General features: G+C 40.2%; 1 protein-coding gene across 9 annotated transcripts in view; it reads left to right on the top strand.

Moving 5' to 3' along the window:
- Nucleotides 1-15,369, top strand: part of NUP98 (nucleoporin 98 and 96 precursor) — a 104,977-nt gene that overhangs the window by 5,510 nt on the left and 84,098 nt on the right. For 8 of the 9 annotated variants that reach the window (XM_060018366.1, XM_060018367.1, XM_060018365.1 and 5 more), the window contains exons 2-6: nucleotides 8,300-8,394; nucleotides 11,308-11,409; nucleotides 11,517-11,693; nucleotides 13,244-13,383; nucleotides 15,051-15,158. In XM_060018366.1, the coding sequence (XP_059874349.1) occupies nucleotides 8,319-8,394; nucleotides 11,308-11,409; nucleotides 11,517-11,693; nucleotides 13,244-13,383; nucleotides 15,051-15,158 (603 nt within the window). In that variant the 5' untranslated portion in view covers nucleotides 8,300-8,318. The remainder of the gene's footprint in view (nucleotides 1-8,299; nucleotides 8,395-11,307; nucleotides 11,410-11,516; nucleotides 11,694-13,243; nucleotides 13,384-15,050; nucleotides 15,159-15,369) is intronic. The other variant, XM_060018361.1, reaches the window with a different exon arrangement.

Below are 15,369 nucleotides of genomic sequence, written 5' to 3'. Positions count from 1 at the left end.
TATAGATTTGTCTCTAAAGCTAATGTATTCTTCACTACTTCAGTTTGTAAAATGAGTGTTATGTTAAGGGGATGAAAAAATGCTACTCAGCACTATGAGGAAGGAGCTGTATTAGACACTGTGGATTATTTCAAGTTAATTTTACACACGAATGGGAGAAATGAAGCAAAATCAAGATGCTTTTTACCAGGGCAGCAAACAACTCATATACTCAAGTGGCAGGTATAACAGCAAATATATTGCATAACTAAAAACAGCTGGGAGGCATTAGTTTATGTAATAGGGGTTGGAAAGGGGGAGGGGGAGGGGAAGTATTTTTATACTGATAAGAGTCTGAAGGGTCTAATCTGGGACAGTCATGTGAAGCAGGTGAGGCTTGAGCAGCAATTTTTAGAAAGAAAAGGGAACATAGTATTTAGAGAGAAGAATGAATGTTCTAACAAGGGGAATGGCTTGATCTGGGGATTAATCATAGGAAGGATACTGTAAAACAAGTGGATAGTTTTGCTGGGCTATATTATTAGGTGATTAAGATTAGGCCAATCTCTTTTACCTGGAATTCTCCCCAACTCCCATCCCTCCTCTCTCATCCAAGGCAAAATTAGTATTTTTCTATTCAGTTTATCTGTGATGATAATTCCTGTCTTTTTAAGTACTTTTGTGAAGATTAGATGAGAGACTATATGAAAAAGTACTTTGTAAGCTGGAAAGTACTATACTAGTCCATTTGTCTAACAGATATTTAGTGTTTTTGCTGTTTACTGAGTTTGATACAAAGGAACTCAGTGAAGTGGAAAGAAAAAATTACTTCCCATTTGTGTGACTTTCTGTTGTCAGAGAGCAGCAGGCTTGCTTAGTCATTCAGATAGCACTTAAAGTTGGCAGTTGACTGGGTGTTACCATGTTTCAGGGTCTGTCCACCACTTTTCTGGAAGAAAACAGTTTTGTCATTGTGCCCAGAGTTCACAAAGCTCACGAAAATTGGACATCAGTTTATTGAGCTTTAGTTGGGACGGTGGGAGAATACTGGACTACTGTTAACCTGTCATTAAGGCTACCTCTTTCTTATATCTCACAGTCTGAATTATTAATTAGAAGATTGAGCATAGAGAACAGTAAATTTAAGGACATTGTCTCTTTCTGTATAACACTATTTCATTTTTATTTTTTCTTTCTAAATATGTCTTTTTTTAATTTTAAGGGGAAATTGAATAAATTGAAATAGTTGAAAGACACTTTTATTGGGCTGCATTGGGTCTTTGGTGCTGTGCCTGGGCTTTCTCTAGTTGCGGCGAGCAGGGGCTACTCTTCGTTAAGGTGCACAGGCTTCTCTCATTGAGGTGGCTTCTCTTGTTGCAAAGCACGGGCTCTAGGCGTGTGGGCTTCAGTAGTTGTGGTGTGCAGGCTCAGTAGTTGTGGTACATGGGCTTAGTTGCTCCGTGGCATGTGGGATCTTCCCGGACCAGGGCTCGAACCCGTGTCCACTGCGTTGGCAGGTGGATTCTTAACTACTGCGCCACCAGGGACGTCCCTCTAAATATGTCTTACACCAAAAAAAATTGCAACGAGTGTAAGTCAGTCCATCCATAGAGGAAGTGGTTAATCTTTGTAGGAAAGTTCATAGAAGCCACGGTGATAACCTTATGAATTGTCAGTCCCTGAGAGAGATTACCTTCCTGGTGACTAGAACTCCCATGTTTGCCAGAGAAGTGTCTCTTTCTCCTGATAGTGCTGGATCAATACTGCCAAATTTTGGTCTTATAGGTTCCCTATTTGTAATGAATGTAAAGTCGTTTCCCTTTAGTTGTCAGTGTTCTTTCTTAAGGAGGACTCTAGGAGCATAGCTTCTGGAGTAAATAATAACTTTGTGATCTTCGGCAAGTTATTTCTGTCTCAATTTCCCCATTTGTAAAATAAGGATAAGAATAACTACCTTATTGGATTTTTGGGAGGTTTATAAGAGAATTCATTAAAAAGCACTTAGGACTTCCCTGGTGGCGCAGTGATTAAGAATCCGCCTGCTAGGGCTTCCCTGGTGGCGCAGTGGTTGGGAGTCCGCCTGCCGATGCAGGGGACACGGGTTCGTGCCCCGGTCCGGGAGGATCCCACATGCCGCGGAGCGGCTGGGCCCGAGCCATGGCCGCTGAGCCTGTGTGTCCGGAGCCTGTGCTCTGCAACGGGAGAGGCCGCAACAGTGAGAGGCCCGCATACCGAAAAAAAATTAAAAAAAAAAAGAATCCGCCTGCCAGAATAAAGACGCAGACATAGAGAATGAACTTGAGGACACTGGGAGGGGGAAGGGTAAGCTGGGACGAAGTGAGAGAGTAGCATGGACATATATACACTACCAAATGTAAAATAGATAGCTAGTGGGAAGCAGCCGCATAGCACAGGGAGATCAGCTTGGTGCTTTGTGTCCACCTAGAGGGGTGGGATAGGGAGGGTGGGAGGGAGACGCAAGAGGGAGGAAATATGGGGATATATGTATAGCTGATTCACTTTGTTATATAGCAGAAACTAACACACCATTGTAAAGCAGTTATACTCCAATAAAGATGTTAATTTAAAACAGAAAAAAAAAGAATCTGCCTGCCAATGCAGGGAGCAGGGGTTCAACCCTGGTCCGGGAAGATCCCACATGCCTCGGAGCAACTAAGCCCGTGTGCACAACTGCTGAGCCTGCACTCTAGAGCCTGCGACGCAAGTACTGAGTCCGCGTGCCTAGAACCTGTGCTCTGCAACAAGAGAAGCCACTGCAATGAGAAGCCTGCGCACCGCAACGAAGACTAAAGAAAGCCCGCGCGCAGCAACGAAGACCCAACGCAGCCATAAATAAGTGAATAGAATTTTTTTAAAAAAGCACTTAGAACAGCCCTTGGGACACAGTAGGAACTTAAGTATTAGCTAGTATTATTTACTCTAGGAGGGTTTTAGTTTGGGCCAGGTTAATGTATTTGAAAGGATAAAGACTTGAATATGTGCTATTCCTTTAAACTTGAATGAATTTAGAAGTTCCACACATTTCAGTCTCTAGGATTACTTCTTTCTCTCTTTTTTTTTTTTTTTTTTTTGCGTTATGTGGGCCTCTCACTGTCGTGGCCTCTCTCGTTGCGGAGCACAGGCTCCGGACATGCTGGCTCAGCGGCCATGGCTTATGGGCCTAGCCGCTCTGCGGCATGTGGGATCTTCCTGGACCAGGGCACGAACCCGTGTCCCCTGCATCGGCAGGTGGACTCTCAACCACTGCGCCACCAGGGAAGCCCTTCTTTCTCTTTTTTGAATAGATTTTTTAATGGAAATAGAGAGTTAGTGCAAATATCTGCATCCTCTAGATCTTTTGTTATTGTTAATAGAGGAAGTAAACATTACAGAAAAGTTTGGGTCCTTTGAATCTCTGCCCCATGCCTCATTTCCATTCCTCTCCCCAGAGGCAACCACCTTCATCTATTTTAGTAACCAGTCTCCCTCTTTTACTTTTACTATGTATATTTGTATCCATAAATAACAGTGTATTACCTTTTCTATTTTACAGAAAGAATCTGCCAAATGTATCTTTTTCAACTTCCTTTTTTTCATTAAACATCTTTTACTTGGAATAATTCTCATAGGGTAACTTTGTTCAAATGTTCTGGTGGTGCCTTACTCTTGATACACCATATTCTGGGTACATACTTAGCAGAATGCTCTGATTCACTCCTTTAATTGGGTAATTTAATGTTAATGACATCACTACATAATAAACTGTTTTAAGTACATTTATTATATGTTTATCATATGAGGGAAACTGAGCTTGGTGTTGAGATACAAGGCCAGATAGGAGAGGTACGCAAATAACGCATTCTTACCTGTGTACCTTTCTTTTGCTTTCCCTCTCTTCTCTTTCTAATCCCTTAAGACCTAGTTCGCATTCTAAGTCATCAGGAATTTTTCCTCACAGTTCTCGCCCATTTTCCTGCCTAATTTTGACTTCTTACTTCTTGGCAATTACATGCTCTTTGAGTTCTTAATGTGTGGGTTCTTTCTCTGATTATATCAGAAGTTACAAACTCAAAACCTGTTGGGGCCAGGCAGCTGATGGAGATGAATGATATGGGTGGGTATTGTGGCACATTAGAGTATGGCTATGACCAAAAGAGACAGTTCCTACTAAGCTCCAGACTCTTACTGCCATGAAGTGATTATAATCCTAGTCTGCTTAATCATTTTTCTGACATATCCCTATTTTAAATGTTATCAGCTAGATTGACAATATATATATATACCTAAACATTTCAAAATACATACATACATATGTATGTGTATAATATACCGTGTGTGTGTGTGTGTGTATGTATGTATATATAACAGGCCAAAGAAGTGTCTGGTGGTTGTATCCAGCCATTGTGTGATCTCTTCCCTTTAGCAACCTCTGAATTAAATGATAAATTCTACCAAGAATCTTTCCTTTCATGGCTTCCTTTTGTTGTGAGAATTAATCTAGCATAATTTTAAGTTAGAAGGTACTTCTAAAGTAACTTGATCATGGGACTTCCCTAGTGGTCCAGCAGTTAAGACTCTATACTCCCAGTGCAGGGGGCCCCCGGTTCGATCCCTGGTCAAAGAACTAGATCCCGCATGCTGCAACTAAGACCCGGTGCAGCCAAATAAATAAATTAAAAAAAAAAAAAAGTAACTTGATCATTTAGACTGTGTTTTAAAGGCACATTCGTGATGATTATCATTAATTTGGAAAATGAGTACATCTGTGTTTCAGACCCATTGTTACATTTTGGGATAGTAAACAAATGGTACTATTCCTACCTTAGAGGAGTTGATTACGTATTGAGGGGATCGTTGGGGGAGGTTGAGAGGTTGACTTCCTTGGGAAGCAGCCACTGACTTGGAGATAATCCTGCATGAGTTTTATTAGAGAGTGAGCTTGGGATCACCATCTGTGGGAGAGAAGGAAGCAGAAATGAGCTGAGGAAGAAATTGAATTGTGATCTTAATGAAGGCCTCAACCAATCCATGGAGAGTATGAAGCTAGAATCACCCTTCAGAGTTACCCTAAGGTGGAGCAAAGGTGCCTGGCTTTTGGATATGGTCTATCCTCCGGAGATGATCTGACCTTGGGTGAGGCAGCTCTCAGCTGTTCTGAAGAGGGCCGACAGCTGAGGGCAATCTTTTGGTAGTACTTCTCAGCAGCTAGGACAACAAATCCTTGAGTCCCAAAGGGAGATCTGTGTAGTTGGTGTTATCACAGGTCCACTATGGAGTCAAGATAGTTATGTGTAAACAAATCATAATGTGCCATGGAAGCCCAAAGGAATGACTAATTGCTAAAGGGAGTTTGAGAAGGCTTATAGAAGAGATGTCATTTGAACTAGGTTTTGAAGAATGAATTAGTACGTTGTTTGGTAGGGGCGGTGGGGGGGGGCATTTCTCATGAGTCACTGACATTTCATAGCATATTCAGGAAATTGATTTGTTTGAAGAGCAAAGGGTTTAATGTATTAGCCATTCTTTAATTTCTAACGATCATGATAAAAATAATGAGGCTGTTTCCAAAATCTTGGTTGGCTTCCATGGTGATAGTTTTTAAAAAAACACTTAGAATCCCAGTGTGATCAGGCTTGAGGCTAAACCAGGCTCATCCTTGCCAGAACCAAAAAGATAGGCTGAGCTTGAGTGAGAAGCTTTTTTTCCAGGAGTCTAAATTGGATTTGGTCCCTGTATTGTCCTTGTTCTTGGGTCTGGAACAGATGAATTTCCTTAATATACAGCACATGTTCTTTTTTTTTTTTTTTTTTTTTTTGCGTTATGTGGGCCTCTCACTGTCGTGGCCTCTCTCGTTGCAGAGCACAGGCTCTGGACGTGCTGGCTCAGCGGCCATGGCTTATGGGCCTAGCCGCTCCGCGGCATGTGGGATCTTCCCGGACCGGGGCACGAACCCGTGTCCCCTGCATCGGCAGGTGGACTCTCAACCACTGCGCCACCAGGGAAGCCCACAGCACATGTTCTTGCTTGTTTCTTAGTATCTTCCATCCTAGGATTGAAGGTGTCCATGGGAAGTCAGAGGTTAAACTGGGGATCTACCACTTATCACTTCTTTGACCTTGGGGAAACTTGCTGAACACCTGATCCTGTTTCCATACGATCCTTTTAGGGTTGTTGAGATAATATATAAGGGCTTGTAAACTGTGAGGTGTTTCTCAGGATATTTTATTACTACTTAAAATCCTTTGTGGAATGTATGTGTGATACTAGGTTAGGATATGTTAGGATAAGACTGTTTAAAATCAAATTTTGATTGCTAGAAGTTGTGGGTTTGGTCTGTAGAACCTAGTGCCACTGAAACCCTAATTAACACTAAAATCTTCTATATGAGGACAGATTTCATAGAGAAAAACTATTAACTAGGCTTTTGCATCCTGACATGTCAGCTGTATGGAAGATGTCAGATTTACACGAATAGATTGCTATTTGTGGGGTCAAATAAGAAAACAAATGGCAGATTTAGCATGATAACAATATTACAACTCAGTTTTTACCTTACTGGTGACAGGTCAAAAAATTTAGTCAGCAGATAAAGTGGATTTAGTTGGGGCTGTGACCCAAGACTGCAGTGTGAGAGAGAGTACAATCAAAATGAGTTGGTCCAGACATCTGACCCCTAGCATAACTGTCAATTCTGAATCAACTGTTGAAAAGCAAAACAATAGTACTTCCAAGAATATTTCCCCTGGAAGGGAGAGTCACCAGTTAATATGGTAAAGGTCCAGTCTGTCACTTTGTGACACCTGATAAATTGGGAAGGCAGGAAACTTCAAGCAGATCTCATTACTGAAAGAGAAATGATGATTACCTGAAATATAGCCTCCAGTTCCAAGGGAATGCGTTAGAGTCACTTGAGGAGCCTTTCAAAATGCAAATGTCTACATCCCAATCCTGGACATTTTGGTTTCTGACTTCTGGAATGGGGCCTAGAGGCTTGTACTTTGAAAAGCTTGCCATCTAATTCTGATGTGGCCTTCTTGAACCACTGGTTTCAGTGAGCTTTGTTTAATTGAAGGAGTTATTAAATTCCTGGATGTTAGGATAAAGAACTAAGTGCTGGAATTTTTTTTCTAGGGGAACACAGGGGGCAGAATGTTGCTTTCTATAAAAAGCATTTCTTATTTCACCTTTTTTCCAGTGTTGCACAAAATGTTTTGGATGTTAGAATACCAAAGTGCTAATGGGACACTGGAATATTGTGGGTGGGGCACACCTCAACATGTTACTGATATATGAATGAGGCATATGATTTTACTAGAAGAAAAAAACTACTTCGTTATGTGTAAATAATAAAAAAGCCATCATGCCTGTTATAAAATCCAAACAAACATGATTGACTATTTTCTGAGTTTTCATATTTAAAGTAGTTTACTCATTATTTTCTTGTCTGCTGGCAGGTAAGTGGTAGCAGATGTCCTAAGTTTAAGGAAAATTTATAGAGGGGGAAAGTGTTTACTTCTTTAGTAAACTATACCTTTACCTTGTTTTCATTCAGATCTAGGTGGGGGAAGTCAAACTTCATTTTTGTACTTGTTGGAACTTTGGTCCAATTCATTAAGTGTGCCTGGGTGTATAGTTTGGATACTGGAGGGGACTCATTCATATGCAGTGGGGGTTTTGACCAAAGGTTTTCTGTAATATTCCCAGAAGAAGTAGAAGATAGATAAGCAGGGGACCATAGAGAGTAGTGTTAAGAAGTAATCTCAAAAAGAATGTCAGGGCACCAGAATCTCTGGGATTTAGAGATGGGAGGAGGAGGTGTGTGTATAGTTTGAAGAACAATATTACATCATTTTATATACAAGCAAATGGGGGGGAAACTTTACAATGCAAACTGTTGAAACTAAAGCCTGACAAAAATTTTAGCTTCTCAGGTGGTTGGGATAAGAGAATATCCTTGTAATTTTTAATGGGTATTCTGCATAACTTACTACGTGGGACATACCAAAATCTGGTATAGTAGACCTGAAATCTTTATTAAAGGGGGGCTTAGGTTTTTCAAAAAGGTCGAAAAACATTGTTTTAAAGGGATGGTTGTTGGTGGGATATGAAGTTTAACTTCACATTATGGTACTAATTCATTTCAGCTCAACTTTACAAAGTCTGTTTTATCATATAGAGTTTTAGGATATTGAATGAGAGTGAACGTTATGCTGTAGTTTGAATAGACCTAACTAAATTTGTAGAATGATATCTTTTTCTGAAAAAAATTCCATTGCATTCTGTGGTCTTTAAAAAGTGATAATTTTTTTCTTCTTTCCAGCTTTCTGAAGATTTCGAAGATGTTTAATAAGTCATTTGGAACACCCTTTGGGGGTGGCACCGGTGGCTTTGGCACAGCTTCAACATTTGGGCAGAGTAAGTTTTAAAAAATAACAAATGAGGGAGAAAAATCTTCAGCTATTATTAAGAATAAATCCACTCCAGTAGTTTTAGATAGGAATTAATTTATGCTTTGGTCTTTATAATAACTTTGAAAAATGACCAGGATATGATCTTGTTAAAATTTTCTAAAAAAAAGAGAAATAAGTTCTGAGTTTTCATGGTTTTCTGATCATCAGTAGAAGGTATTTAAAGTATTGTTATTAATTGGCTCTTTTGGCAGAAATTTATAATTTGTTACTAATTTTCAGACCAGGAAATCCTTTTTTAAATATTGAAGTCTAAAATGCAATTATTGGGACTTCCCTGGTGGCCCAGTGGTAAAGAATCCGCCTTACAATGCAGGGGACGCGGGTTCGATCCCTGGTCAGGGAACAAAGATCCCACATGCCGCGGGGCAGCTAAGCCCGCGTGCCAGAGCTTGCACGCCTCAACTAGAGAGGCTGTGTGCCACAAGCTGCAGAACCCACATGCTCTGGAACCTGCACGCCACAACTAGAGAGAAGCGCGTTTGCTGCAATGAAGAGCCCACGAGCTGCAGCAATGATCCCGTGTGCCGCAACTAAGACCCAACACAGCCAAAAATAAATAAATAAATCTTTAAAAAAATGAAATGCAATTATTGAGGGACATCCTGGCAGTCCAGTGGTTAAGATGCCCTGCTTCCACTGCAAGGGGCCTGGGTTGGATCCCTGGTCGGGGAACTAAGATCCCTCATGCTGCGTGGCCAAAAAAATAAAATAAAATAAAATGCAGTTACTGAATAACAGCTCTGAGATTTGCTCTGTGAATAAGAAACAACGGTTAAAATGTAAGAGTCCCTAATTCCCACCAGTCCTCTTGAGATCCATTTCCCCTTCCATTCCACATGGCACTAGTTGCCTATAGCAACCCTTACTCACTTTTAAACTTTTTGTTAAAAATTTATACTTAAACACAAAAACAGAAGGAATGGTATAACAAACTCTCATGTACTTATTTCCCAGTTTCAGCTATCAGCATTTTCCCGATCTTGTTTTTATCCCTCTCTCTCTTTTTTTTTTTTTAACGGTACACGCGGGCCTCTCACTGTTGTGGCCTCTCCCGTTGTGGAGCACAGGCTCTGGACTTGCAGGCTCAGCGGCCATAGCTCACAGGCCTAGCCGCTCTGCGGCATGTGGGATCTTCCCGGACTGGGGCACAAACCCGTGTCCCCTGCATCGGCAGGCAGAGTCTCAGCCACTGCGCCACCAAGGAAGCCCTATCCCTCTCTTTTTAAGTGGAGCATCTGAACAGTTTTTTAATGGAAATCCCAGGAACTTTAATTCATGAAGATTTTTAAAAAGCGTAACTACCAAACCTCAATCATTCCTAACAAAAATATTAGAGAAAATTTTTACAAGTGACCCCTGACCTTTTCTTAAACTATTTTATATATCTAGGTCCTTGATTTTTAACCAAGAGTGCCCACCAGGTGGATTCTTAACCACTGGACCACCAGGGAAGTCCAGAGTCACTTTTTTTTTTAAATTAATTTATTTATTTTTGGCTGAGGTGGGTCTTTGTAGCTGCATGTGGGCTTTCTCCAGTAGCGGTGAGCAGGGGCTACTCTTCATTGCCGTGTATGGGCTTCTCAGTGCGGTGGCTTCTCTTGTTACGGAGCACGGGCTCTAGGCACGTGGGCTTCAGTAGTTGCGGCACACAGGCTCAGTGGTTGTGGCTCATGGGCTCTAGAGCGCAGCCTCCGTAGTTGTGGCGCACGGGCTTAGTTGCCCTGCGACATGTGGGATCTTCCCAGACCGGGGATCGAACCCGTGTCTCCTGAATTGGCAGGTGGATTCTCAACCATTGCGCCACCAGGGAAGCCCCCAGAGTCACTTAAAAAAAAAATTTTTTTTTTATTGAAATATACTTGATTTACAATGTTGTGTTAGTTTCTGGTATATAGCAGCATGATTCAGTTATACACACATATTTTTTCAGATTCTTTCCCATTATAGTTCATTTTATAAGATATTGACTACATTAATAGTTCCCTGTGCTATACAGTAGGACCTTGTTGTTTATCTCAGAGTCACTCTTGGAGGTTTGTTCCCGAAATATATATATCCCATCATAGAACTATGGAATTAGAATCTCTGGGATTGGAAGTTGAACATGTGTATTTTGAAAACTTCCCAGGTCATTCTGATGTGCTCCTCTAATTAAGGACCATTCATCCCAGAGACTGTAGAGTGTACGGTGTCTGGAGAAAATTTTAACAGTTTTTTGTTTCTTTTGTTTTTTTTTTTTGTTTTGTTTTTTGGCTGCGTTGGGTCTTCGTTGCTGTGCGTGGGCTTTCTCTAGTTGCGGTGAGCAGGGGCTACTCTTTGTTGCGGTGCGCAGGCTTCTCATTGCGGTGGCTTCTCTTGTTGCGGATCACGGGCTCTAGGCACATGGGCTTCTGTAGTTGTGACTCGCGGGCCCTAGAGTGCAGGCTCAGTAGTTGGGGCGCACGGGTTTAGTTGCTCGGCGGCATGTGGGATCTTCCTGGACTGGGCTCGAACCCGTGTCCCCTGCATTGGCAGGTGGATTCTTAACCACTGTGCCACCAGGAAACCCAAATTTTGATTATTTTTGTCTGTAGTTCATAGTAGCTTGGCACTTTTTTTTTTAAACCTATCAACATCTTTAACTTATTGAAAAGTTATAAGCTTTTTAACTTTGTTTCCTTACTTTACCCAGGACAATGAATAAAGTGTGGCTTAATATCAGCTCTGTTATAAGTAGTCTGATGGAATTTTGAAAAAATAGTTTTTGGATTAGACCAGTGGTCCTGTTCAAATGCAGAATGTTAAGAAATATTAAAATCCTCTTTCATTGGGCCACCTGGTTTAGATTTTATTCTGACCCTGGATTTTGCTTTATCAGATACTGGTTTTGGCACTACTAGTGGAGGGGCATTTGGAACATCTGCATTTGGTTCTAGCAACAATACCGGAGGCCTGTTTGGAAATTCACAGACCAAACCAGGTAGGGGCTTTATTTGGAATACAGTTGGTTTATTCATAGCTGGTATAGGGCTTCACTTAGTGACTCCAGTCTGTTTAACCCTTTTTTTCCCCTCTCTATCTCTTCAGGAGGCTTATTTGGTACCAATTCATTTAGCCAGCCAGCTACCTCCACAAGCAGTGGCTTTGGGTTTGGCACATCAACAGGAACATCAAACAGCTTGTTTGGAACTGCAAGCACAGGGACCAGTCTCTTCTCATCCCAGAACAATGCCTTTGCACAAAATAAACCAACAGGCTTTGGGAGTAAGTAGTAAATCATTGGATTTCTGCATCTAACAATTTGATTTGCTTATTGAATGTGTTCTCTCTTCTCCTTTTCCCTGTGTTCACCCACCTCCTTTTCTCACCACATAGCAAAAACATGGGGAGAGGAAAACTCAAAATGGTATTGAAAAGTTTAATAGGCTGGAAGGGAAGGGGTACATCTCTTCAAGAATGGAAGTCTGAGGGGCACTGGTATTTAAGGAATATGCAGAGGAAGAGGTACCTGATATAGAATGACCAGAGAATAAGATGAAAAGCCAGGTCAGAGTACTGTCATAGGTGTCAAGAAGGGAGAATTTCAAGGAGAAATATGTGTAGTTAACTGTAGTATACTGCAGGGGCACCTTCCTGCCTTTGTTCCGCTTTTGGTTTGAAGAGACTGAAGCAGGAATGGTAAGTACTGGATGTGACATGGTTACTCCTCCATTCCTTAGCCATGGCAGGTGTTTTTAATTGATGGCTTCTTTCTCTTTAAGTCTAAATGTGGCCCAGGGATACTTCACCACACAGTTCTTTGAGGCAGAAACACTGCTAGTTGCACAGGTGTGCCCTGTGAGTTGATGCCATTCCCAGCACTGGTATGGTAGAATAAGTAAGTTAGCCAGCTATCAGTATTTTACAAAGGGAAAGTTGTTTGAGGGGATGTTGAAATATTTAACCATGACAATATAAAATGCAATCTAAAATACTAATTCAAAAGACATATGCCTATTTACTTTATATATTAGGACATGTTTTTAGAAAAGAAATAGTATGACTGCCAGTGAGAAATCACATTCCTCTTAACTTGGTATTAGGATGTCACTTAATATTAAATATTGGCAAATAACTTTGTATTGCTTACTGCTATTTCTGGTACCATATGTGTAATTTCTTTAGAAGTAGTGTCTTATATTTTGAAGAATACATTCCTTAGATTACAGTTAAATTCTCTGTTATGTATTTTTTTTTAAATTCAGCTATTTGGGAAAGTAGATTTATTTCTATAAATGACCAACATGCCTACTAATTTTTCTAAATTATTTTTCTGGGTGAAATTTTATATTAACCTATGTGTGGTTACCCTAATGGGACCATTTGTTTGTTTTAAACGTTTTGGTTATATGTGGGTGTTTGTAATAATATATGTAAATAAAATATACTGTGACTCTTGTTCAGGTCTGTTGTGGTAAGGCATTGTCAGAAAGACAAGTTCATTGAGCATCTGGTCTTACCAAGAGAAATAAGATAAAATATTTAATGAAACAATACTATTTCTTCTAACTTGTTGTTTAAGTATGCCCAAGGACTTTACAGACACTTAGCTGACTAAAGATTCAGATTTTGTTTCACGTCAAAGTTGTGAGCCTAGAACTGTGTGTGTCTGTATGAAATATCTGTTTGAAGGTACTTGCTAGGGAGATTGGAAAGATAGAAAACCTGAGGATTTGGAAGTAATGCTGCTCTAATGCCACAGGCCAATTCCAAGATAGCTTACAGATTCTTAAATTCTTTACTGTTACCATCCCATTTTTCTTTCTAATTTATAGATTTTGGAACAAGTACCAGCAGCGGGGGACTTTTTGGAACTACAAATACCACCTCTAATCCTTTTGGTAGCACATCTGGCTCCCTCTTTGGGCCAAGTAGTTTTACAGCTGCTCCTACTGGGACTACTATTAAGTTTAACGTAAGTATTGTCTTTCGATCTTTGTGTAATATTTTTGTCTCCTGTATGTTTTTTTGTAGGGGGAATCATAACATTTCTTCTCTTTCCATTTATGCATAGCTTAGTCTCACTCTTCCTGAAATATGTGTTAAGAACAATATCTGGGAATAGTTGTATAGTAGACAGGAAGAGTCATGAAACATAAATCTAGATTATAATTTATATTTGAATTATGCTCAAACCAATTAAATTTGTATTCACAAGGCTGATTACAGTAGTAGTTGATTACAGTTCCCTGATGGCTTAGTGGTTAGAATTCCAGGCTTTCACTGTCGTGGCCCGGGTTCAATCCCTGGTTAGGGAACTGAGATTCCACAAGCCTTGTGGTGCAGCCAGAAAAAAGGAAATATCAGGTTGAGCTTGTATTTACTGTGTTCATTAATTGGCCTCTGAATCGTCAACCATTCTTTACAGAAGTAAAGAAGGAATGATGGGGCAAACTGTAAAAATCATTGAAAATAGGGCCTCCATAAGGAGCTGTATGGAATAACTCATCAGTTTCTGTGTGCCAATTAGAAATAAAACTTTTGTGGTGAAATGACAAAATGAAGCAAATGAGTTTTGTGTTTTCTTCAGCTTTTTTGAGAGAAGTTTGATAGAGGGTTAGAATGAAAGATTCTGTTTATGAAAATACATGGAATACCACTTGATGTAAGATACTACTTGATGTGATTGTTTTGGAGATACTTAGGATAGGCTGGCAGTGCAGTTAGTCTAATGGAAATCTCTGGCAAATATAGGGATTGGCAAAACTTGTTAAAATTCTTCCAGAAAATGAAGAATTTCTTAGGCAGGGTGTTGAATTCATAATACTGAATTTAGAATCCTGAATTTAAAATAAAGTTAAATGTAAATGATAGAGAAAAATACTGTGTGTTGTCTCTTAGAAAGTACAGTAATTGAGAAAACTAACAATACAAGTAGGAATCTTTTTTTTTTTTTTTTTTTGCGATATGCGGGCTTCTCACTGTTGTGGCCTCTCCCGTTGCGGAGCACAGGCTCCGGATGCGCAGGCTCAGCAGCCATGGCTCACGGGCCCAGCTGCTCCGCGGCATGTGGGATCTTCCCGGACCAGGGCACGAACCTGTGTCCCCTGCATCGGCAGGTGGACTCTCAACCACTGTGCCACCAGGGAAGACCCTAAGTAGGAATCTTTAGTTACCTAGTGCCTTTTGCCTCATAAGCTTATGGGGGGAAAACCAGGCTTCCATATTTCATAAATGCAACAATAGTCACAAAGCAGACACTTCAGAGCAGAGTAGGAATTAGAACTCAGAAATAGAGGTTTAAATGTATATATTAGGTAAATTGGATAAAGCTTCCCTTATGCATATATTATTAAGTGTATTTTAGTAGATAATTGAATGGCTTCGTTTTGGGATTAATCCCTGGGTTTTTGATAACTGTTTCTGAGATTGACTTATGCAGATAACCTTGATACAGGGAGAGATCAAGAATGCAGTGTATTTAATCAAGCACTCTTAAAACTGTCCCGTTAAGTAAAGAACCTAGGGGACTGGTTATAGAGTTCAGTCGTTGAAGAATTGTGTCTGGGAGAGTAGGGTTATAAAGCTTGAACTTAAACGTTTTCTTTAGACTTTCAGATTTGCCTTTATCTTCCTTTGCAGCCTCCAACTGGTACAGATACTATGGTTAAAGCTGGAGTTAGCACTAACATCAGTACCAAGCACCAGTGTATTACTGCTATGAAAGAATATGAAAGCAAGTCCCTAGAGGTCAGTAAAATGCATTACAGAGTATCACCCTAACCTTTTGATTCTATTGGGAAGCAGCTTTTTAAAATGTTTTTGATTATTTTTTAGGATTTATGTAAAAAATTAACCAATTTTTTTTCATTAATACATTATTTATAGATATTTGTTGTTTTAGGCAAGGATGATATTCAGCTTGTATGTACGGGTATAGTTTTACTAATAGTCTATTCTG

Source organism: Delphinus delphis, chromosome 8 (assembly GCF_949987515.2).
Source record: "Delphinus delphis chromosome 8, mDelDel1.2, whole genome shotgun sequence".
NCBI classification, from domain to species: domain Eukaryota; kingdom Metazoa; phylum Chordata; class Mammalia; order Artiodactyla; family Delphinidae; genus Delphinus; species Delphinus delphis.
Note: the sequence above shows the minus strand (reverse complement) of the source record. Positions and strands in the feature narration are given on the sequence as shown.